Source organism: Tamandua tetradactyla, chromosome 15 (genome assembly GCF_023851605.1).
Source record: "Tamandua tetradactyla isolate mTamTet1 chromosome 15, mTamTet1.pri, whole genome shotgun sequence".
Lineage (NCBI taxonomy): Eukaryota > Metazoa > Chordata > Mammalia > Pilosa > Myrmecophagidae > Tamandua > Tamandua tetradactyla.
The window spans coordinates 90,506,780-90,531,756 of NC_135341.1; the positions used below are offsets into that span (position 1 = coordinate 90,506,780).

Consider the following 24,977-nt stretch of genomic DNA (forward strand, 5'->3'; position numbering starts at 1 on the left):
TGCCAAATGGTTTCCAATTTCTTAAGAAACTGTCTCTGAAGATTAGGAAAAATACTTATTTCCAATCATTGATTTTATAAAAATGCAAAAATAACCCTCAATTATTAAACTCACATAGTGTAGCATAGTTTTGATTCTCTGGGTTTAGGTTCAGTGATGACCAGGGCATTCGCCCCATGTTAACATTGACTTGAGTATCACACTCACTGTATCTGTTTGGGTCTCAGTGGTATCTGATGAACCATTGTATCTTGGTCTTAATAAATACTTGTCACTTGATACCATAATTCCATGGTCAAACATCACAGGGAAACTGTTTTTAGCCTCAAGTCTAAATGAGCTAGCTTAATTTAGCTAAGTTGGAGGCTCAGCTAGTTGCTGACCTCCTAGGTAATAAGTCTCCACTTCCCCTCACATAAAATTTATGTTCTAGGAAATGCATTTTTTTCTGCTTAAACAGCTAAGAAATTTCAAAACGAAAACTGTAATTTCGTTTTGTACCAGCATTTCTTACAGAATGTTACTAGTAGGAGAAATGTTTGTATGACAAGCACATACTTTCCAATTACAAAGCTTTTCCTATCACACATAGACATGGGAAGCCTTTTCTGTCTACTTAATGCCAACTTCTTCCCAGGAGCCTCCCCAGGTCCTCATAGAAACAGACTCCTGAAGGTTTGATCTTAAGTGGTGCCGGGCACTGGGAATTTTGGCTGAAAAACTTTAAGAGATGATTCTTTTCTATGCACTGTGGTCCAGAGATGATCTGAGAAATTGTCAGTATATGCGACCTGGCAGGCCAGAGCAGAGAATGGGTTCCATGAGGAGAGTGGAAGCGAGAATCCAGAACAAAATTTTTATGAGTTATTTTCAACCTTGGGAAGCAAATATAATGAAACAAAACAAGACCAGAATTCAAACCAAAAAGACAATAGACAGGGATAAAACATGAAATATAGAAAGAGCTAATAGAAAGACATAACATACTTCTGATTTAAAAACATTGTTTCCATAATAGAATGAAGAGGGGTGATAAGAAAATGTATATCATTTCTGTGAGTAAGTGGACAAAGGCAGACCCATCAGTGGAAGTTTATGTGCTATCATTGTTTGTTGTTACAGATTTGGGTGGAAATATAGAATGGTGAAAGGAGAAATTATCCATATTTTACTACTCCAAATAAGTTTCCACATTCTTTAACTTTTATTGCATAGTTCTCTTTATGCATTTAAAAAAAATATTTTTCCTTGTGTAGGATGCCACTAATTAGAAGCTACAAGACCAACTTAATAATTTATTTCAGATACAAAACATAACAGAAACCACTCCAAATGTATACAAATGAAAAAATGAATTAGATGTAGGTATGTGGTAGTCGTGATGATAATTTACATGTAAATTTGAATCTTATCTTTTTCAATGAGCATTTATAGAATAATAATTTTCATGATAATAGAAACTGATGATAGGCCTCTTTTAACAGCTACACAAAATTCCCCCTTGGAGACTTACTGTTATTTGTTTAACCTCTCCTCCATAGTTGTTAAGTAGTTGGATTCCATTTTAAACACTCTGCAGTGAATAAAGTTGTGCATGAATAAGTTTCGTATTTCAGATTAACCTTCAAGATGGAATTATGGAAAAGAATAATTAGGGTGAAAAGAAAAACAGTACTTATGGTATTTGATGTCCATTGCCAAGTGACTTTCCAAAAGAATTTGTAACATTTCATGACAATGTCTAATGGAAGATATATATATATTTTTTCATTTCAATTTTTTTCTCAAGTTGTGTAGGGATCTAGCTACCATAACATGATGTGGTAAGGACACTAAGTCTCCCTTATGTATTTGGAAAGGGCATATATAATTAGAAGAGCTAAATTTAATCTTAGTTTTGTCACACTTCTGTGAACTAACAATTTAACATCTTTCCTAATTTTTCACCAGTTACATAAAAAATTTTTCCTTTTCTATCCTGATTTGTCATACTACACTAATCAAATATTTGAAAGCATTTGGAAAATTTAAAGTACTGTAATTATTTTTAACTCATTTAGAATAAACTTGCAGAAAAAATATATAGTAGTACCAACTCTGGGAAGTGGGGAATGTGATATTCGATTTAGATTATCAGAGAGATTTGATTTTGGTACTTGTATGTCAGGAGGAAATGAATCTCTGCTGCTTGAGGAGTTTGGACAGATTCCATTTTCTCGTCACTGCAGAATTTGTTATTTTTATATCTAATTTTGCATTATTTGAACAGTTCCTGTATATGGCTGACTGACATAAAGTTTGTGCTGGAGAATCCAATTGTTAAGTAATTGTGGAAAGAGGGAAGTGTGGTTATCCATTTACTAGAAGAATTTTATTCTCTGTAAAGAGAGATGAACATTCTGTATATGTAAAAGCCAATGATAAAGTGTACATACATAGAGACAAACAAGTTTTTAAAAATGATTTAACATAATATAAGGTAATAAAATATGTTTTACATGTAAGAAAGAAATGTTTGCACCTTCCATTTAAAGCAAGTATTATGTTTGTGATGAAGAACAATTTCTTCCAGCAAGTAACTGAAAACCAAATGGTGTTAGAATGACAGAAGTTCAGTTGGATGGATTTCCATGTCCCAGGCCCAAACAAAAAAGGAATGATGAATCAGCAACCCTTGCTCAATAGAGGTTAGTGAAAGTGAATCCTTCATCTGCCAAAACTGAAAAGACAGTGAGGAGTTGCTGCAGGCAGGAAGGTGGTGGGAAAAATAAGGGTGAAAACAAGCACCTGTGGTAACAGGGGAGAAGCAGCCCATGTGCAGCAAAAGGAAGAGTTCTTGCTGAAAGAAGGAGACAGGATGTTGAGTTCTGAAGATGTAGGATCAGCCAAAGTGGAAGAAAGGGGTTGTGGCAGTGGGGGATTGGGAGATATAAATAGAGGAGACAGTCAAATAGAATAGGAATAATCATTGTAGTGGTGACGGGACCTAAGCACAGAAGATGAAACAGTGGAAGAGAAGAGGTATAGATGCTGAATTAGGAACAAAATAAAGTCACATGATTTGGTGTTGTAAATTTAATCATTATATTCAAAGGGAAAAAACAAATGGTTTTAATGCAAGAAAAGTTAGGCAAGTAATTGGCTGAATACAAAGAAGAAAATCAATTTTCTGTGAAGAGATACAATCATGGGTTTTTGTATTTATTGCTAGGAAAAAAGCTTTCTAGAAGCTAGCCAGAGTTTTCATTAAATGTTTTATGAATATTCAAATAGTATGCTCCATCTAAATTGCAAGGCGTATGTTGGTGGTGGTGGACTCAGGAGGAGGTGAGCAGATTTATGAGCGCATATATAACCCCGAGGAAAGTTAAAGTGACATATTTCAGAAAGAAGAGGAACCAATGAAGAGAACTATCTCTGTGTTTAATTATGACTTACCAGGATGATTTGGTCAAAGGAAGCCAAAGGAACATGAGGACATGGTGATCACATAAACTGGTAAATCATAATTCTGACCAGGAACCATCAATAGATTTTGGTAATTCGAAAAAAAACAGCTTAAGAAGTTAACAAGTGGTGGGATATATATAAAGATGGAAAAGAAGAACATTTAAACTAGGACAAAAATAAAAGCCGAAACTGAAGCTTTGCTGTAGGGTTTGTGCCAGTTATTAAACTTGTGTTTCTCAGCTCCAAATCTGCCTTCTTGGGATTCATTTTGTGATGCCAGCTGGAGTTCTACAGACCCCATACTGCTATGTCGATGCACCCATTTGACTCAGCCAAAGAGGTACCCCAGCTGTGAGGCTGAGGGAAGAGAGATGCTCCTTTTCCAGTGAATGTCTATTACAGCTCCTGTGAGTATCAGCCAGCAGTACTGACTCACCTCAGCAGAGTGGGACCTTCAGGGAGCAGCATCTGAATACAGTTTGCAACTATCCCTCACCTGAAAAAGTGGGCTCATTGCACCCAGCAGCTGTCCTCTCCTAAGAAGTCTGAGCACCAGGTTTGCAGGCCCCTACTTCCCCCAACTTCAAGGCCAGAACAACTCCAACCTGTGTCCATTGCCCCCATGCCCAGCAAAGCTGCTGCTTCCTGTAGTTGTTTTGTGGGTCCTTGTGTTCCCTTTTGATCCTTTCCTAGTTAACAGCTTTAGACCTAGTTCACACTTCTTAAGCACCTAGTGAGTTAATTTTGGTAATTAATTATTAATGGTCCTTGGTCATAATTAGAACAGTAAATGTATAAAGGACTGTGTCGGTCCTACTGCTTATGATAGATGCTACAGAATTTACATGACAGAGAGAAAGAGAACCTGCCAATGAGTCATTTTACTTTGTGCTTTGTCTTTTAGCTTTAAATGTAATGAATTAATAAACATATTCATAAGGGAATTGAAGAAAAAATGGATAAGGACATAAGAGGAACTCAAGATGCTTTAAGTAAAAATAATATTCCATATTGGGATGGCAAAAATTGTTGATTTTTAAAGGGAGAATTTGATCAACCAAAAACAAGGAAGATATCATATTTGTAGGGAGCTTGTAGTTTCTGACATGGTTTTACTAAAAACTAGTAAGCAAGTAAAAACTACTAAAAACATGAAACTACAATCATGTTTCCCCACCTCCTAATGGTAAAATATGTAATATGCAAACCAAACAATTCAACAATGAAAAAAATCAGGACAATATTAAAGATATCATATAATTGAACATAAGTTAATTTGAGAAAGTTCCTGCTGACATCTTTGTGAAGAAAATAGAAAGATGTGGAATATACAATCAGGTGGATTTATGTGATTGAGCCACCACGATGATGTTACTGCCTTCAGGACCAATGGCGAGAAGGAGTGGGGGCTCTAAGTCCCTTTCTCAGGCTTTGTCCTTGCTTTTGTCCCAGGACATGTTTTGTTTTAAATCAGTGATGCCCATCCCTTCCATCAAAGGGATGTACCAATTGTTGCAGTGAGGGGGGATGTTCACCAGGGGAAAATCTGTTATATGACTTGGGTTTTGGCTGAGAAAAGTTGCAGAAGGTTTAAGGAAGTGGGGTGCTGCTCTGGATTGTCAGGAATGGGGCAACTGCATGATTCAGTCCCTCAATAAACCTTATCTGTAGGAAAGACAGATTAGAATGAGGATAAAAATGTGATTGGCAAAGAAAGAGTGGGCAAGGGAAGGGTGTGTTTGATATTTTGTAGGTGCACAATGACCTTGCTTTGTATCACTTTATCAGAGTGATAATATGGGTGTTCTGTGAGATTTTTCTATGTTCATCAGGAGAATAATATAACCTAACTGTAAGCAGCAGTCCAGAATGGCAACTTTTCTCTTACTCAGTGTTTTATTTCAGTAAGTACTTAAAAAGCAAAATCAAATTTGCAGATTACACCAAGTTGTAAAAAGAGAGTCAATCCTAATTAAAAGTGAAAAGAAAGAAAAAGTGACTCTGGACTCTAGAGCTAAGGTATATCAGGGATCATGAAATACAAATTTACCTGTTATAGATGAAGAGATAAAGGTGTAGACCAATTAATTATGTGTTCAAGGTCACAGGACAGTGGCATAAATATAACAGAGACACCAGGTTCCAAATTCAATAATCATTTCAGTAAATTACCAGGCTGATAAATAAAGACAGCTTTTTAGATAGTCATCATCACCCTTTTGAAATTATATGTAGAAGAAGACAGGGTGAAACTAGAGACATGGGTGAGGATAATAATAAAACATTCATCTTTGGTTCCAAGGAGGTGATTATTTTCTTACATTGAAAATGCATTTCAATGTGTCAAGCAGAAAAGACAAAAATGGATTCTAAGTTCCAGGAGAAAAGAATAAGATCATTGTCTTATTCCCATTTGAGAAGCTGTGAGTGGAAAGGTCCCAGAAGACAGACTGGGTTTAGGTGCATGCCACCTCAATTCATTATCCCCTCAGCACTTTTCATCCTGAGGTGGCTTCTAAATTCCAGGATATTCACATAAAACTCTATGGCATGGCCACATGGGTTGGTGGGGGCACTGCTGCCTGGGGCACTGACATTTGCCCAGATGTAGGCCATCCAGGGTGGATCTCAGGCACAGTGACTCACCATCCTGGCCTCTGCAGGGACATCCCTATTCTCAACTGCTCTCCAGTCAGAGGATCCCTGCTAACCTCCTGAGAGCCCAACTTTCTCACCACAACAGGCAAAACCCTATGGCATTTGGCTCTTTCTCTTTCCACTATTCTTGAGACTTTCTTGGGAATATTGAAATGTTTGCATCTTGCAGCTCAATTGTATAAAAAATAGGGAAGAATGCAATGGGCAATATTAAACAACAGCATTTTCTTCATCAGCTTTGAATGATTCACAGAACTATTCTGAGAAAAAAAATGAATAGAAGGTAATACATATTTTCAGATGGTAAGTTGCTGCCTGAATACGTGTAATGAAAACACTTGCTATAAAATGCTGTTAATCCAAGGTCCAGTGCTGGAATCTACAGGGAACCATCAGGCCAGGTTTCATCAAGGGTGATAGAGGGAGGCTGTGTAGACATGATTAATGTGAATGAGGAATAAAGTATTATAGCAAATCAAGTAATTATATTTTGTAATTGTTTTATAATCTTTACAATATATCAGTTGTGTTTTTTCAAAAAAACACAATTTACAAGCCTACTTAAAGACAGATGATCATCACAAAGTGACAAAATCTGTCCCTTCAGAACATGTCCCTTGAATTCTGCAATAGATGTGAAAGTTCACTTAGTCTATACATCACTAAGTTTTCATGATTATTTTCTATGTCAGTTGAGACACCAAAGAAGAGAATTTACAAAATTAGAGGGATGCCTTTAATAATTGATAGAAACATTCCTTCTGTTTGGAAAATTTGGAGGCAAATTTCTCCTAGGCCTGCTGAATATTATAAAACACTAAAGAAATCCATGTGTCCTTTAAAATAAAGGAGTTTGCATGAGTTCAGACTACAAAGCTTAATGGGTTTATTTTGGAAAATATGAATGGAATCTGCAGAATATATAGCAATGTAATTACATTACCTGACCAAATAAGGGTGGAATTTGTTTCCCCTGTGGCATAACTAATTGATATGGTATCCCAATGAAAAAAAAATTGCCATGAGATAAAATGGGAAATGAAAATTAGTAATTTAGAACTTTGTGGGTCAGGTGGAAAAAAAAAGTTATGAAAGCTTTACTCCAAGTCTCTGAGGCAGTGGAGTTGTGGATGGTGGGAAAGGAAGATAATTAGCTCCCCCAGGGCATCATGAATTTAAATGCCTGTGGAATGTCCACATAAATATCTACAGGTCTGAGGTTCTTGCAAGAAACCCTATCCAGAGAAAATGTTTCAAAGATCACTGTTGTAGAGGTGATATAAAACTAATTAAATATTATTTTAGGCATGAATTATGAGTCTGAAATATAAACATTTAGAGGCTTCTAGGTAAAAATGAGACATTATCAAAATAAACTGCTGGAAAATAGGCTTTGCCTTCTCAAAGCGAGTTTTGGTAGGTATAGAACAAAGAATTGAAAGTTAAAATATGGGAATAGCTTGAAACTGATAAGTGAGCATCTTCAGCAACATCATCACTCTGCACGGCATGGAAGGCAAAGTTGGAATTGTATAAATCTGTCCATGTGCACCCCTTGGCACTTCAGCTCCAGCCTTGTGACTGAACCCTTCCAGCATGAAGTCTCCCTCAGGTGCCCTGAGCCTTCTGTCCGGACATGCCATCCCCACTGGCATGCCTTCTCACCCCAGTCAGCCCCACATCTGCAGAGCTCTCCCAGACTAACTTCTACCCCAGCTGGCCTCCACAAAAATTTCATTATCTTGTCTTTGGTTTTTCTTCCCCCTTTGGCCCAAAGCATCAGCTAATTCATGCAATGCATGGTGTGCACAAAACTAATAGGCACAAATGCAATTATATTGGCATCTTCTTTTTTTCTCCCTAGTGACACATGCACATTCTAATTCTAAAGGCACAATTACTGTTTCAGATCTATAAAGGAGGAACAAATTGGCTTTGGCAAAAAAGAATTATTGGACTCAAGCTGTACAAAAACACACTATTTACTGTAGGAGGAATCAAAACACCTACAAAAACACACTATTTACTGTAGGAGGAATCAAAACACCTATTTTGTCTGATGATAAATATTGTATCATTTAGGAAATTTCAGTAATGACATAAAAATAAGGAAGAAAACCAAATAAATTTCATTTAAAATGCTAGTGGTCAATGAAAGGGAGGGGTAAGGGGTATGGTATGTATGAATTTTTTCTGTTTTCTTTTTATTTCTTTTTCTGAATAGATGCAAATGTTCCAAGAAATGATCATGATGATGAATATGCAACTATATGATGATATTGTGAATTACTGATTGTATCTGTAGAATGGAATGATCAAAATTAAGAATGTTTGCATTTGTTTGGTGTCTTTTGGTATTGAAAAAAATGTTTAAATTAATAATTTTAAAAAACCCAAATAGGCCCCTGGATAAAGCTGTTCATATTTCTATTCCCCTTCCATGCACATATTTATTTTCAAAATCGCCACCACTCTCCTCATTCTCTGAACATTTTTCTCACATCATCAAAGTTGCTGAGATTGAGTTCCCTCCATGTGCAAACACTGGAAGCACTTATACAGGACATCAGGCATCATCTTCATAGCAAATCTATGCTGTACTTAGCCTCATTTGCTACAGTTTTCAAATGAGAATTTGAGTCTTGAGAAGTTGAGGAACTGCCCAGATACAGAGAGCAATGGAAGAACCAGGAGATAAAATAGGGTGACCTGAATCTTGAGCTGTACTCTTGAGATTTTGCTATATTACATAAGAGCAAATTAAAAATATTATTACAGGAAATTATATATATAATTTTATAATAATTGTTTTATACATATATGAATGTATATAAATGATATCTATTTGTTATGAAATATAATTGCTACTTATAATATTATTGGCAAATTATATTAAATTTTAAGAAGCTATCATAATGTCCAGATTTATTTCTCAGTAACTTTAAAGGTTTAGTTCTGTAATTTATATATTCTGTCAAAATATCTGTCAATTTTGTACTGGCTGGTCATGTTTATGGTTTAGTGAGGTGGCTGGAGGGAATGACCTAAAACTGTTGAGCTATGTTCCAGTAGCCTAGATTCTTGAAGATGATTATATAAAGATATAACTTCTACCATGTGACTGTGAGATTGTGAAAACCTTCTTCCCATTGCTCCTTTTATCCAGGCTAAGGACAGATAAATAAAAAAATGTTGAAAAAGAAAAATGAATGGTATGGGGGAAAAAGGCAAAAATAAATTGTGTATTTGGAAATAATAGTGGTGAATGACAGGGAGGGATAAGGGATATGGTATGTATGGGTTTTTATTTTTCTTTTTTGTGTTTTTTTCTGGGGTGATGCAGAGGTTCTGAAAAATCATCATGGTGATCAATATACAACTATGCAATGGGAATATCCACCATTGATTGTACACCAGGCATGGAATATATGTGTGGGAAGATTCACCAAAAAACAGATGTCATCAGAAGATAGAAATAGGGTAGATATTGGGTAATTGGAGCTGAAGGGATACAGATCGTGCAACTGGACTATTTGTAAATATTCAGAAATGGATAGCACAATACTACTTGATTATAGCACAATAATGTTAGAACACTGAATGAAGCTAAATGTGAGGATAATAGAGGGAGGAAGCCTGGGGGGCATAAATGAAATCAGAAAGAAAAATATATGATAAAGACTGAGATGGTATAATCTAGGCATGCCTAGAGTGTATAATGGTAGTGACTAAACGCACGAATCTAAACATGTTTTTGCATGAGGAAGAACAAAAGAATGTCAATACTGCACGATGTTGAAAATAGATGGTAATTAATATTTTAAAATGTTAACTTATGTGTGAGACGAAGGCAGAAAATATTTCTTTGGCACAAAAGTTATATTTTGACTAGCGCATTTCCTAGAATAACTTATGTGGTCAGCTTAATTGAACACCACAAATACATGGAACCTTGACTACGGCTAGAAATTTGATAGGTTTGTCCAGAGTGATACCGCAATAAATCCTGCTAGGTCAGGCATGCTGACCTGCAACTTAGGCCCCTGCCTGCAGCCAGGCCCATTTCGGTCCGGACAGCACGCGCCCCCTGCTGCCAGGCCGCATCCAGCCCCTTTCCTCAGCCCACGCATCCCACTTGCCACCGGGGCCTGGCTCCAGCTTTCCCCAACCACCTGTCCGAAACCACCAGAGCCCCTTGTCACCTGGCCAGCCCAGCCGGGGGCCACGCCGCTTCTCCGGTCCCTTCCTCGCACAACACACGCGCCGCCCAGTCCAGCCAGGGCCCCGTGAGCCCAGTGCACTGGCAGGATCGCTCCAGGCCAGGCCGCGCCAGGGGCACGGGAAAGCCTGACACCTGCTTGGCCGTCCAACCACAGGCACGTTCTCTGCCTCTAGCTTGTCGCCAGGCAGACGTCCCCTACAACACTTACCTCCGCTCCCAGCTGGCCCCTCGCATTTGTCCAGCGTTCCGAACAGCTCCTCTGCTCCTTGCGGCCATGGCGCTCCTGCCGCTGGGCTCCCTGGGCTGGGCGCAGCACCTGTCTGTTGCCAGGCTCCCGCCTGGGATCGGGGAAACTGCTGCTCTGGAAGCCACGTCCTCAAGCCGAAATGTCTCACCTGGCACAGCGCTGCTCTCACGCCACACACGCTCTCTGTGGCAGGCGAGTCGGGCCCACTGAGCAGTCGGGGCCACCTCGCGGCTCCGATGCCCTCTGCTCTGTCGGCGAAGACCAACCGGGGTCCGAGATCGAGGCTAGCAGCTTGTGCTTTCGCGCGGGGGAGGGCAAGGCTGTCTGCTGGCATCATCTCTTGGCGGAGGAGTTAGATGCCTTGATGCCGGGTAAAAGCGCTAGGTCTCAGTCTGTCAGAACTGCGGGGCCGGTTTGGAAACGTGGCCCCAGAGCCTCCGTGGGATTCCCACATCCGGGGTCACCAGCACCGCCACAGCCGCGGGTCTTGGGCTGGCTAAAGGGTGGCGCCTCCCGCACAGCTCCCCTAAGGTGCCCCACCCCCTGATTTGTGACGCAGAGGCTGGTGCCCCTGTGATTGACTCCGTGTCACAGGCACATATTTTCCCACCCTGCATGCACCTCACAAGCCCAGGCCTGTCCGCACCCCACCCCAGGCCTGAGCGACTCGGATCGCCTTTTCCGTGCTGGGTGTCTTGGATTCGTGAGAGTCATGGACCGCCCCGGACCCAGCCAGCTGCCTTGCTTTGCTGCGCTTGTCGGGGGCTGAGGGGCTGGCACCCTGGAGGCGATGGTGCCCACGCCAGACTCTGCGTGGGGGGAGCATAGGGCCCTGAGGCATTGGCAGTGGGGCGCCGTGCACCCGGCAGCGGGGAACAAAAGAAGGAGAAAGGGAGGCGCCAAGACACAAAGCGCCTGGCAAAAGGTTTTGGCATATATTCAGGGTAGTGCTCTTCCGAATTCAACATTTAGGGGCAGTTTAGTTGCACACCATGAGCCGATGGGATTTTCAGTCGGGTTTGAGATCTTGTTAATTGGTGCAGGATACTGTGATTTTCTGCTAAAGCACAATGTCATTTGGGCACCGCAGAAAGAACTGTTGGCAAGGTCTCCTTGGGCCCTGGGGAGAATGGAGGAAATATTCGACTTCCCCATTTGGAGAAGTTGTGATATTCTGACAAGCACAGGACGACAGAATCAAAGGGCCCTACATCTCTCAGTTTGTCCCTATGAAACTTATTCCTGCTGAGAATAGGGTAAACCTAGGTAAAATGAGGCCTAAGAGACACACCCAGAGATGCCCTCTCATTGTGCAGATGGGAGTCTCTCCTCTCTAAGCCAATTCAGCAGGTGAAGTCTCTGTGCCCCTCCACCCCCTAATGTGGACATGATTCCCAGTGTTGCAAATCTCCCTGGAAACATGGGAGAGAAGTCCAGGGATGAGCCAAGTCCCAGACTCAAGGAATTCAGAAAGCCTGCTTGACCCAAAGGGAAAGAGGGAAAGGAGACAAAATAATAATTCAGTGGCTGGGAGATGTCAGAGTCCACATTTTATCCTTTTGGTTATAGCTAGCCATTGTACAGAAACACATTGTCTTTTATGGTGCAGTGGACTGGCTGCAGGGATTACCTGAAACTGTTGAGCTATGTTCCAGGAGCCTTGAGGCTTGAAGATGATCATATACAGAAACACTATTGACAATGTGCCTGTGGGATTGGAAATCCTTGTTTCTGCTGCTCTTTTCATCCAGGGTGTGGACAGATGAGTAAAAACAATGTGGATGCAGAATATATAAACAAGAGGGTGGACAAAGGGTAAGTTTGTGTATTTGGAAGTGCTAGTGGTGAATGAGAGGGAGGGATAAGGGATATGGCTTGTACGAGTTAGATTTTTCTTTTTATTTCTTTTCCTGGAATAAGGCAAATATTGTTCCAAATGATCATGGTCATTAATACACACCTATGTGATAATATTGTGAGCTGTTGATTGTCCACCATAAATGAAATGTGTTGGTGTTAAGACCTATCAAAAAATATTTTAAAAAAACAGAAAAAGAAGGAAAGAAAGTTAAGGGCAGGAATGTGAATATATAGAGTTTTATTCCAAAGTTCCCACTTTTCCCATGCTGTGGCACTGAGCAGAGGTGTGCAGGCTTGCAATCATTTGATTCCCCATGTAGGCAGTCATGGTAAATGAAAGTTCTGGATGAACAGGCTCACTGGCTGAAGGAGTAAAAGAGCCTCTCATCTTCCTTAAAAGCCTTCAAATTTGACTGAATTAAGATTAAGATAAGGCTTTCCTAGGTACATAACTCTTTTCAAACCAGCACACATTTGCATATAGAAAATTACCCAAGCCTGTACCCCTACATCCATTATGCACATCATGAAATAGGTTATTTCCTACACCCAAAAGCCCTGTTCAGGTCTCATCCCAATCTCTTCACCCTCTACTCTCAAAAGCACAACCTTAATGTATTAAAAATCTGTAAAGGTTTATTTTTTTCTTAACTATTTAATGAAGTTAAATATTCTATGTTATTTATTTAGTGGCTGACTTTCTCACACAACATTATATTTATGCGGTTCATCTCTGTTACATGTAGAGTAGTTAGTGCCTTTTATTTGATGTCATATTCTATTGTTCCATTCTACTGTTGCAGAGGTTAACTCTATTTCCAGCTCAGGTCTTTTATAAATAATGTTGATGTGAACATTTTTGTACATGCTTTGGTGCACATATATGTTCATATTTCTGATGGTTATAAAACTTGGAAAAGAAAACTGGGTGATAGGATATGAGTATGTTCAAAGTTACTTGATAATGTAAAGTAGCTTTCTAAAGTGTTAGTACCAACCTAAACTCTCTCCTGCTGTGTATGAGCATTTCAGTCATGCAATTTGCTCATCAGTAGTTTTTAAATTTTAACATTGTAAATTTCAATTTAGGGGTTTTGGCAATCATATCCAGGCTTCTGTAACCCAACAAGGGATTGAAATGACCAAATCAAACATATCTTTTATTGCTGGTCTGTTTCTACTTCATATTTGTTCCTAATGACCCTATTTTAAATCTTGGGGTGCTTACCAGGACCCATCCACATTGGGGTGCCCTGAACTCTAGGTTTTGTTCCCTGAGGTCCACTCAGTCTCCCAGCCTTCATTTAAGAGTCAGTCCTTGCTTTGAAGGGAAATATCTGCTCCTAGGCCCTCTTATTCCATGGACATTGCCCCCATATGGTGACATGATAGAATAGTTGTTATGTGCATAAATGTGCTTGTGTATGTGTGTTTCCCATGTTTTTTTCATGCTGGAATCCTGATCTGCAGTTTCATCTTGTGGATTATGTGAAAATCCATTTCCACGTTGGCAGGGTCCTCAGAGTAAGTCAAACTAGATCAACACCCATCCACTTATGTAATAGTTTGATATACTATGTACATAAGTGGATGGGTGTTGATCTAGTTTAGAAGCTTATATGAAAAAAACAGACCATCATACATTATGAATTCAGTGGTGACAGAAAATCTACTTTGCCAGATACTTTTATTATTTTCCCCCTAAAGTGTTGAGATATGTAAACTTGGATTTTTATCCTGTTTACCTGAGGTCCAAGTTGAGGATGCTGGGGAATGGGAACTTTTCCAGGGTTCCAAGATGACAACAGCTGGAATCAAACCCAGGCACAAGTGACCTAGTCCCAAGGTCCATACTCTTCCAATAGTCCTGTGCAGTCCCAGAGTGGAGCGTGTCAATGTAGGTGGATTGATGGGGTGGAGAGAAAAATCAGTGGTGCCCTCAAATGTGGCAATAAGCAAGGCCCCCAAAAATTGCTATAATTTTCTAAGCTAAAAAATATTTTCTCTTTGACAGGAACAAAGAAACAACTTGGCACCAGCACTGTTTTCCTGACCAAGAGCTTGGATTCATAACCTCTGAATTGCCAAGGAATAGAAGAATAATTGTCAGACTAGTCTGTGTGGCTGCAGTTTGTGAGCTGAGTTCCCCTTGGTACTTAACTCAGCTACAGGGGACCTGTTGACCCTAATTAACAACTGCCCTTAATTTCTTCTCACTGGAGAGGACCCACATTGCCCAACTCTCTTGAAGGAAACCCTCAGCCCAGACCTTCAGTCACAGCACAATGTCCTTTGCAACATACCTGGCAGAACTCCAAGTAGGAGCAAGCTGCCCCATCTGCCTGGATTTCCTGACAGACTCTGTCACTATCAAATGTGGGCACAACTTCTGCCACTCCTGCTTCCAACAGTCCTGGGAGAATCTATAGGACAGGCTCCCTTTACTCTATCTGTGGGCACCAATGCCGAGAATAACACTTGAGGAGCAATGTCCAGTTGGGAAAGATGAGTGAAATTTCCAAGCTCCTGCACATCATCAGAAGCAAGAGGAAGAGGCAGAAAGAGGCACACTTGTGCAAGCAGCACAGTCAGATCCTGCCCCTTTTGTGTGAAGAGGATCAAGAGGTGCTGTGTCTCTTGTGTGCTCAGTCCCCTGACCACCAGGGTCACCATATGAAGCCAATAAAGGAAGCTGCCTCTTAACTCAGGAAAAGACTTCACAGTTACATTATGTCCCTGAAGAGATAAGGAGCATACCTAGAAAAACTAACAGCCACCTATGACAGAAAACTATTAAAACTGAGAGAGAAGGTGGAAATCCATAGGTAGAAATTATTCTCTGAACTTGAACACCTGAATCAGATTTTAGAATGTGAGCAAGAAGTAGTTCTGATAAGGTTGGCTGATGAAGAGAAGGAAATTAGACAGAAACCTGAAAATATTGCATCATTTTCAGATTATATCTCCGCACTCAGAAGTTTGCTAAAAGAGGTTGCAGAGAAGAGTGAGATGTCAGAGGTGAAATTGCTGGCAGATATCAAGAGTATCCACCAGAGGCATGAAAGTCTTAAATCTCCAGCCCTCTCTTCTTTCCAGTTAAGGAAAGGACTGAGGTTTCCTCTGCAGTAATCAGCTCTGCAGAAAATTAAACAGAAATTTACAGGAGACATTAGGCTTGACCCCAAAACAGCATATATGAATCTGCTTTTCTCTGAGGATAGAAAATCTGGGACATTTGTGAAGAAAAAGCAAAAGTTCCATCCTAATCCAAAGAGACTTATGATTGATCTGGTAGTACTGGGTTCTGAAGGATTTGATTTTGTAGACATTATTGGGAGGTCCAGGTGGGTGACAAGCCTGAATGGACTGTGGGGGTTTGTAAAGACTCACTTTCCAGGAAGGGGAAGCAACTCCTGTCAGGACAGAACAGATGCTGGACAATCCAGCTGTTGGATGGAGTCTATGTTGCAGAAGGCACTGCTCCAGTCACTCTTCCATTAATAGAAAAGCTCAGAGGAATCAGCATTTATCTGGACTATGAGTTGGGTAAGATTTCATTTTATGGTTTGAATGAGAGGTCTTATATCCATACCTTCACTAACAGATTTTCTGAAATACTCAACCTTTAATTCTGTATTGGATAGAATTATAAATTTTTAAATATCTGTACAGTAACAGATGATGAGTGAGAAACTCACTGCTGCATTGTCTTCCTGTAATTTGTGGAGAGTAGGTAGAATGGTGCACAACTGTCCATGAATTTAGCACTAAGATTTTTTTTTAATGCTTCTATGAGTGAAATACACAAAGTTGTTTCAGCTCATAATTGTTTCAATAGATGCTGTTGGAATTAACAGATCTTGTGGGTAGAGTTTTGTAAATTGTTTGTGGAATTGCAATATGAAAGTGTACAAAACTGTAGCTTTTCACCTCCAACAAATACATTGTGGATATATATACATGTGTTCTGAACACTTATACATGTGTTCTAAAAGACTTATTTATTTTACAAGTACCTTTAAAATTGTGGACACAATCTGAACAGACAATTCCCTGTGAATCTCTCAGGATTTTGTACATCTTGTGAGCAGAGGAGCTGACTGATCTGCCCTATCTTTTCAAGGATGATTATACTGGGAGCAGTCTTGTAAGGTAGATTAAGTATTTCCATCTGGAACAAAGGGCAATTTTGTTTACTCTAGTGTAAAATAAAAATTATCTTCTCCCTCCAAAGCAAATGTCAGCTGGTTTACTGCTCATTATAAAGGATTTGGGTTTTGCTAATTACCAGTGTTGTGTCCTAAGTCAAAGTCTCACAGAAAACATGGAATTAATGCCTATTTTGCCAAATATAAGAACATCATATGAGACAAGATCCATGAACAGATGGGAGCCACATTGGGAAAATACAGGTATTGCCCTGGCTGAAAGCTTCATGCACCGCAGGACCTCTTGTCTCTGGCAACAACTACAGGGGCATAGCTTTCATCATCCATTCCAAGGACTTGTCCAAATACAATAAGTCACAAAGGTCAAAGTTGTAGTGACTCCATCTGGTCTGTACAGTGTCTATTAATTCTTCCAAGCCCAGATGAAATTTGCCAGTTGGGTCATTTTTGCCATATGCAATTTTGCCTAGTAACAAATCTGACATGACAATTCAAGGTTATTAGAAGAACATAGGTAGAGAGTTAAGTGAAATTAATTCAAGATAAGAAACAGATGCACAATAAGAAAGTGTTTTGCTACTGTTCTAGTTTGCTAGCTACTGGAATGCAACACACTAGAGATGGGTTGGCTTTTAATAAAAGGGGATTTATTTTGTTAGTTCTTCAGAAGAAAGGCAGCTAACTTTCCACTGAGGTTCTTTCTTACATGGGAAGGCACAGGGTGATCTCTGCTGGCCTTCTCTCCAGGCCTCTGGGTTCCAACATCTTTCCCCAGGGTGATTTATTTCTGCATCCCTGAAGGCCTGGGCTGAGCTTGTGTGCTGAGATGAGGTATGCTGAGCTGCTTGGGCTGTGCTACATTGCGCTCTCTCATTTAAGCACCAGCTGATTAAGTCAAACATCATTCATTGCAGCAGGCATGCCTCCTAGCTGACTGCAGATGTAATAAACAACAGATGAGGTTCACATACCATTGGCTCATGTCCACAGCAACAGAACTAGGTGCCTTCACCTGGCCAAGTTGACAACTGAGTCTTATTACCACGATTACCCCTTTTAAAAACACCATTTTGATGAACAATTGCATATAATAAACTGAATTTTTAAGTTAAAAATTTGGTAAGTTCTGACAAATGATAATGTTCATGAAACCAAGTCCAGAATCAAGATAAGAAAAATTTCTCTCACCTTCTAAGGTTTGTTTATGCCTCTTTGTAGGCAGTCCCTTCCTCCACCCCTCCTCAACACCGTAATCTCTAGGAAACCACAAAGGACCTCTCTGCTGCTATATATTAGTTTACATTTTCTAGAATTCTAGATCAGTGACATAATACACTTTGTAATGTTTGATAGCAATTCATAAACTTTTCCAGGACAACCTACATTTTCAGAGGCTAGGCAAGATCTAAACCCAGGTGAAGGCACTCCAACCCCCAAGCAGATTCCTTTACCCATATGTTTTTTCTTAGTTCTACCTTTTAACTCTGGCTTATGCATCTTCTACATTTCCAAGTTTCCATTTTAAAGTATGTGATTTATTTGGGATGTAATCTCAAATGTAACTGCCAAGTCTGATAATACAATGACAGTTCTCTAAGTGGTTTGAGGGTGACATGAATGGATGGAGAGAATGATATGGGAAGATGGAAATGTGACAGAAAAACCCTGTGGAGTTGAAAAGTTACTCACTGTAGTATTTAATTTCCACCTCTGCATTTCTGTATTACCTCACAAGTCTGGTGCATAGATTCAACTGGATGTTTAGGTGAAGCACTTGAAACAGTATATATAAAATGTTAACTCAGTAAGTGCTGGCTGCACTTAGGAAACAAACTAGACAGCCAAATACATTGTGAGAAACAAGCCAGAGAAGTGCATACTCACAGGTATTCAGAAAACACCCACTGAATTTATATTTCCCATTCAGGCTTTTCCTTGGCAATGCAAGTGCCAGCATAAGAGAAAAATAACAGAAGAAAGTACTTGTAGCATATATAAGTTGCTCTCATTTTGATATATGTGATGGGGAATATTCTATACATATACACATATAAATCATATAAATGTTTGCTTTTATACAGAAACTCTTTGGGAAATTCAAGAAATCATTAATCATTAACTAATAGAGGATAGTGATAGAAGCTGTTGTGCACCCATTCTACAGAGTGAAATTTTTCTGTAACATTTCATATATAATTATATCTTAAAGGCTTTTTACATCAGATCTGACTTGAGAGCAGTAGTGTATGTAAATTAAATGAAAATTGTGCTCTCTTCTGAGTAGATGTCATTCACATGATGAGGAGGAAAAGTCTACATTCAGTTGCTCCCCTCTCCCTCTGCATTGTGGCACCTTGGTTGGGGAAGCTGTTATCCTTGCTTCCAGGCTCTGGTCAACATGCATACAACCTGAGCACTCAAAAATTTGTTGAAATAATAAATGAATGAAATAATAAGTCAATGGATGTGATGTCAATTAGATATTGTATAACTTAATATAAAGTCACTAAGAAAGATCAGGTCTGTAGATACAGATTCAAATGTTATCACAACTTTGGTAGCAGCTGAAACCATATACCACAGAGAATTTAAGTAAACTACATGTTCAGGTCCTTCAAAAGTACAATTCTGGTACATTATGCCTAAGGATATTTGCTCCCAACCCTGACTTGACACAGCCCACAAGAGAACTGCCTTTCCCTTCTCCAACACTCCTACAGAACCTCCAACATCTACAGTTAACATAGAGGAAGGAGAAACATTGCTAAAAGGAGTTTGTCTCTAAATGTAAATCTATAGAAGTTGAGGATTCTATGAATGAGTTTGGGATTCCAGAAGAGACAGCCAAGTGTAGATTCTGGAAATGTGTGCCTTTTTAGGAAGAGAGAAAATTAAGATGGCCTAAGAACTAGGCTTGTGAGAGGTTGACCTTAGAAGGATTTAGTCATCATTGAATGGAATAATCAAATTTTGAGCCAAGTGCTCAGAGTAATCAGCAAATCTAAAATCAATCACTAAAATAAGGAAGCAAGATGCTGATATTTTGAAAAGTTTATTGAATCTTGTGCTATGCTAAATTCTTATTATTTAAAAATAAAATGTTGAAAGAGATGTATCTCTTGTTTTGTTTATTCTCAAACAAAACTAAAATGGAAGTTGAGGAAAGGTATCACCCTTCCAGTCTCCCTGAAATGGTGGGGAATCATGGAACCAGACCCAGGTATCACAGGTTGTATGAGAGCAGGCCTCTAGGTTTACTCCCATATCATATAAGTAAGCAGAGCCCTACTATCTGCCTTGCTATTTCCTCAATATCAATTTACATCTATGTCAGTTATTTTTGTGTTGTTAAGGGAAAATAAAGGGTTCTGAAATCTTTGAGATGAAAGTATGAGAGATGAGCCTCAAAGAAGGGAGTCAGAGAGAACCTACCTTGGCTGGAAAGGAGAAGAAATACACAAGCCAATTTCAAAAAATTAGAATTTGAAAAATATTTTCTATTTACAGAATATTTTAATTATACTAAACAGTAGAAAGAATATTTTAATGATTCCATATACTAAAAAACCAACTTAAATGATTATAAATTCATTGATGTTTTTATTTATCTCTACCACCACCAGCTCTCTTTCCATCACATTACTTTGAAGCAAATCCATAGGCATTTTTTGATAATATGAATGAACATTTCTTAATATATTTGTTATGAAATACACTTTAAAATTAAAAGAAAACTAATACTAATATTGAAACAAAATATTAGCAATATTTTATTATGATCAGATATCCACCTTCCCAGTTAAATTAAACTATTTAAGAACATATTGTTTGAAAGTAGAACTATACTGTAATTGGATTAAAGAGCTTTTAAGTCTAATAGCTCTGTTCCCTAGGGTGGAAAAGGAAAGGATTTGAGAGCTTGATGTGCAGGGAGAAAGTGAGAGTATTTGGTCAAATAGAGGAGTAAAGGAGAAGATGGCTTAGCCAGAGGGAGGCAAGAAGACACTGTAAACAATGGTTACATTTATAGAAAAATGTTTTTATTGTAGAATATGTAAATCATATAGAATAGTAGGGAAAATTATATAATAAATCCCATTAAACATCCACCAATTCATGCACCACTAATCACCTACTTCTCATTGTTTTGAAGTAAATCCTAGAATCATAGGTTTTTGTATATCCATAGTATATCATATATCTATTGAGTACAGAGTGTCCTTTCAAAAAATAATCATACTATATTACCACATTTACAACAATGATCTCTTTTGTTATTATCACATATCCACTGTCTGAATTATTTTTTTTTATTTTCAAAATGAAAAGTCCAGAATCTGGAAAAATGCAGGTAACATTTTGTCCAGTACATGTTTTCTATCTCTTTAATTGTTCTAGTTTGCTAGATGCTGGAATGCAAAATACCAGATACAGAATGGCTTTTCAAAAGGGAAATTTAATAAGTTGTTAGTTTACAGTTCTGAGGCTGAGAAAATATCCCAAGTAAAACAAGTCTATAGAATACTGTCCAATCAAAGGCATCCAGGGAAAGATACCTTGGTTCAAGAAGGTTGATGAAGTTAGGGTTTCTCACTCAAGTGAGAAAGCACATGGCAAACACAGAGTTTCTCTCTCATCTGGAAGGGTACATGGTGAACACAGTGTCATCTGCTAGCTTCTTCTCCTGGTTTCCTGTTTCATGAAGCTCCCCGGGAGGCATTTTCCTTCTTCATCTGCAAAGGTCACTAGCTGGTGGACTTGACTTCTTGTGGCTATGCCATTTTGTTCTTCTGTCTCTGAATTTCTCTCTCTCTCCAAAATTTTTCCTCTTTTATAGGACTTCAGAAACTTATCAAGACCCACCCAAATGGGTGGAGACATGTCATCACCTAATCCAGTTTAACAACGAGTCTTGACTAAATCACATCATCCAGGGAGATGATCTGATTACTATTTCAAACATACAGTATTGAAAAGGGATTATTCTACCTTTATGAAATGGGATTTTCATTAAAACATGGCTTTTCTAAGGGACATACATCCTTTCATACCAGCACACTAATATATGTTGTACTGTTTTATGTTTGCTATTTTTTGGCTAAGAAACCTGGCAGTTGTCTCACAGAGCTGTTCACAGCCTGGATTTTGTTAATTGTGTCTCTATATTACCAGAATTTCCATTGCTTCATGGAGCTGTGGCCCTTTCCTGACTAAGAGGACAACTGTTGCAATTGCCAACCATTATTTATAGTTGGGGATAATGACATCTACAGTGGTTAACTGGGGCTTATAGAGGAGAATGGAAGGAGGAAGAAATAGGACAAAACAGCTATAGATTCCTGAGGACCCTGGAAAATCCACAGCCTGCATACCAGGAAAGAGAGAGAACACTGAGGAGAATTCAGATCCTCACATTCTCTAGTTCCTGGAAGTACAAACCTCATTGAAGGGAGAATTCATCATGGCACAGTGGCCTTTATAGCCTCCATGGCTGACCTCAAAGCAGAGGCCAAGTGCCCCATCTTCTTGGGAGTACCGGGAGACCCAGTGACTATTGACTATAGGCAAAACTTCTGTGTCTCCTGCATCCACCAGTGCTGGGATGATCTACCACACAGCTGCAGTTACCAAGAGAGTGTGGAAGGGCATGAGGACAGATACATAGATGAGTTGTATAGAAATAAGAACTAATAAATAATATCTTTTATTCAACTGGACTTCAACCAAAATCAAAGAAAAATTTGTGGGAAATAGTGTTTTCCATAAATTGTGTAGGGATAATGGATATACACATGCCACAAAAAATGTTGGACCCATGCTTCACATTATACAAAAGAATGAGCTCAAAACAGATCACAGATCAAAATAAAAGAGGTAAAACTAAAAACTCTTTGAAAAAAATATAGGCATAACTATTCATTATCTTGGATTAGGCAATGATTTCTTAGATATGATACTTAAAGCATGTGATAAAATACTATTAATTAAATGCACTTGATCAAAATACAAAAGTTTTGTTCTTCAAAAGACACCTTTAAGAAAGTGAAAAAACAAACCACAGACTGGAAGAACATGTTTGCATGTCATACATATTTCATAAGAGACTTGTACACAGAATACACAAAAAATACTTAAAAATGAATATAAAAAAGAGAAATGATCCAATTTTAAAATTTGCAAAATAAAGGATATCCATTTCTCCCAAGAAGATAAAATAATAGCCAATAAGTAGAAATTTTTGAAAATTTGAACAACTTCTCAGCAAACTTTTGACAACCACTCTCTTCATTGCATCACGTAGAGCTCTTCAGTGTTCACAACTCTGAATTTGGTGGTACCTCTCTGAGTTCTAATGGCAATTTCCTTATCCTCCAATCCACCAGTTATCCAACAGTTGTTTCAACCTGAATTCTGATCTTTTACAGCCAACATATTTAGAATGGAAATAGTATATACTAGATTGTGTCCACCCAATTTCTGAAAATTTGATTAGCTGCACAATGCCTCAGAATTCTATTCTTGTTTTATTGCATTATCTTCTTCATCAGCACACAGTAATGCTTTTTGTGCATAGTTTCCTATAATCATCTGGCTAAGGATGAAACAATTCAGTTCTGTTCACATGATAAACTGGTACTACCTGAGAGTGAATGGCTTGAGCAGTGTGGGATTACTCAGAGTGGGTAGCATCTTCCCAGAGTAGGCAGAAAATTGATTAATACTTCCTACTGTCATTTTGCCCTTAAGCAAAGATGGCCACATTTATAAATCTGCATTATTTCATAGGAAGTAACTATTGGTTGAGTGTCATTGTTAAGGAATTATAAGGAACGAGATTGAAAATTGATGAAAAAGGATATCTGGAAGGTTGCCTATGGATGTGTATCTTGGAAGGAGCACAAAGTGTGAGCATATTTGTATCCTATAGAAATGTTCACTAATGGAAAACACAAACTGAGGAAAATGACAATAGATAGGTGGTAAGAGGCCATTCTGTGGATGTTAATCTCAGTCTTTTCTCAACACACACATAAATAAGAAGAATACACTACCAGTAATGGAGGTTATTCTTATGGACTTTATAACATTGTGTCATGGCCAGGTTCACGTGTCAACTTGGCCAGGTGGTGGTGCCCATTTTTATGGTTGGACAAGTGCTGCCTCTCTGTTGCTATGAGGACATTTCATAGAATTAAGTCATGATCATGTTTGCTGCACCCAAAGCTGATTGCATTTGTAATCAGCCAAAAGGAGTATCTTCTGTAATGAGTAACATTTAATCTAATCTCCGGGAGGCTTTTTAGGAGGATTCAGAAGAGACAGTCTCTCTTCCTGATCAGCAAATGAGCCTCTCCTGTGGAGTGGGTCCAGATCATTCATTGGAATTGTCAGTTTCACAGCCTGCTTTATGGATTTTGGACATTATGTTCCCATGGTTATGTGAGATGCTTTTATAAATTTTATATCTATAGATATTTCCTGTTGATTCTGTTTCTCTAGAGATTCCTAGCAAATACAACTTGGTACTGGGAATGGTTCTTAAGAAACAGATCTTAAAAATGGGTCTTTATGATTGGGTTTCTACTCTGATGGGACCAAAAACTCTAAGGACTCTGATTCCCATAATCAGAATGATACTGTCAATTCATGGGGTGAGTTGGCAAAAGAGATAATCAAACTATCACCATTGGATTCTTCTAATGCTTCACTTATATGAAGCCAGGCTCTGGGGGGGGGGGTAATGTTTTTGACACCTTTACAGAGTTTTGTGGAAATAGAAGGTATAGAGATGTTGACTGGTTGTTGTTAGATACACTGTATACATTAGTGAGTGAAAAGGAGGGGCTTAAGGCTTCAAATGAGAGGCTTACACACCGTCTGACAGATGTAAGTGTTTCTATGAGTATCCTGAAGGAAAATATTATTTCCTGTAGCTGTAGACTTGAGATATCTGAAAATCAGACTCGGAATCTTATTGTTAGAGTAGTAACTTTACAACATAAACTGAAATATCAATCACATAGTGTAAGCCATTAAAGTGAGGGCATTAATTGGAAAAGAGTGGGACCCTGAAAATGGGATGGTGACATATGGATTGACAATGATGTCTGTGGAAGACTGAAACTTTTGGTCATGCTGAGTCTTCTCTAGATAACCCTGTAATAGTCTGCCCTGAGGACAGAGCTAATCCACCTCCAGCCTTCTCTGACTGAGGAGTTGGCCACCCAACCTCCACCTGAAGTAATTAGCTCTAGAGTGATTAATCATGTTTCACCAGATGAAACTGCAAGTGAATGCCCTGAAGCAAATGGCTTGGAAGAAACTTCTAATTATTTTCATGACCCACCCCCCCACCCCTCATTTCTTCCAG

The 24,977-nt window shown here is 38.8% G+C and overlaps 1 protein-coding gene and 1 long non-coding RNA gene across 7 annotated transcripts in view; one reads left to right on the forward strand and one right to left on the reverse strand.

The window, feature by feature from the left end:
• The window catches only part of LOC143657704 (uncharacterized), a 51,370-nt gene extending 39,730 nt beyond the window's left edge, over positions 1–11,640 (reverse strand). For 5 of the 6 annotated variants that reach the window (XM_077130330.1, XM_077130329.1, XM_077130333.1 and 2 more), the window contains exon 1: positions 10,539–11,640. In XM_077130330.1, the coding sequence (XP_076986445.1) occupies positions 10,539–10,914 (376 nt within the window). In that variant the 5' untranslated portion in view covers positions 10,915–11,640. Of the gene's footprint in view, positions 1–8,169; positions 8,767–10,538 lie in introns of those variants that run through there. The other variant, XM_077130334.1, reaches the window with a different exon arrangement.
• LOC143657705 (uncharacterized) lies at positions 11,200–17,037 on the forward strand. The gene is made up of 3 exons (XR_013162964.1): positions 11,200–11,502; positions 14,452–15,983; positions 16,506–17,037. It is a non-coding gene; the product is annotated as an uncharacterized LOC143657705 (long non-coding RNA).
• Positions 17,038–24,977: the final 7,940 nt, after the last annotated feature.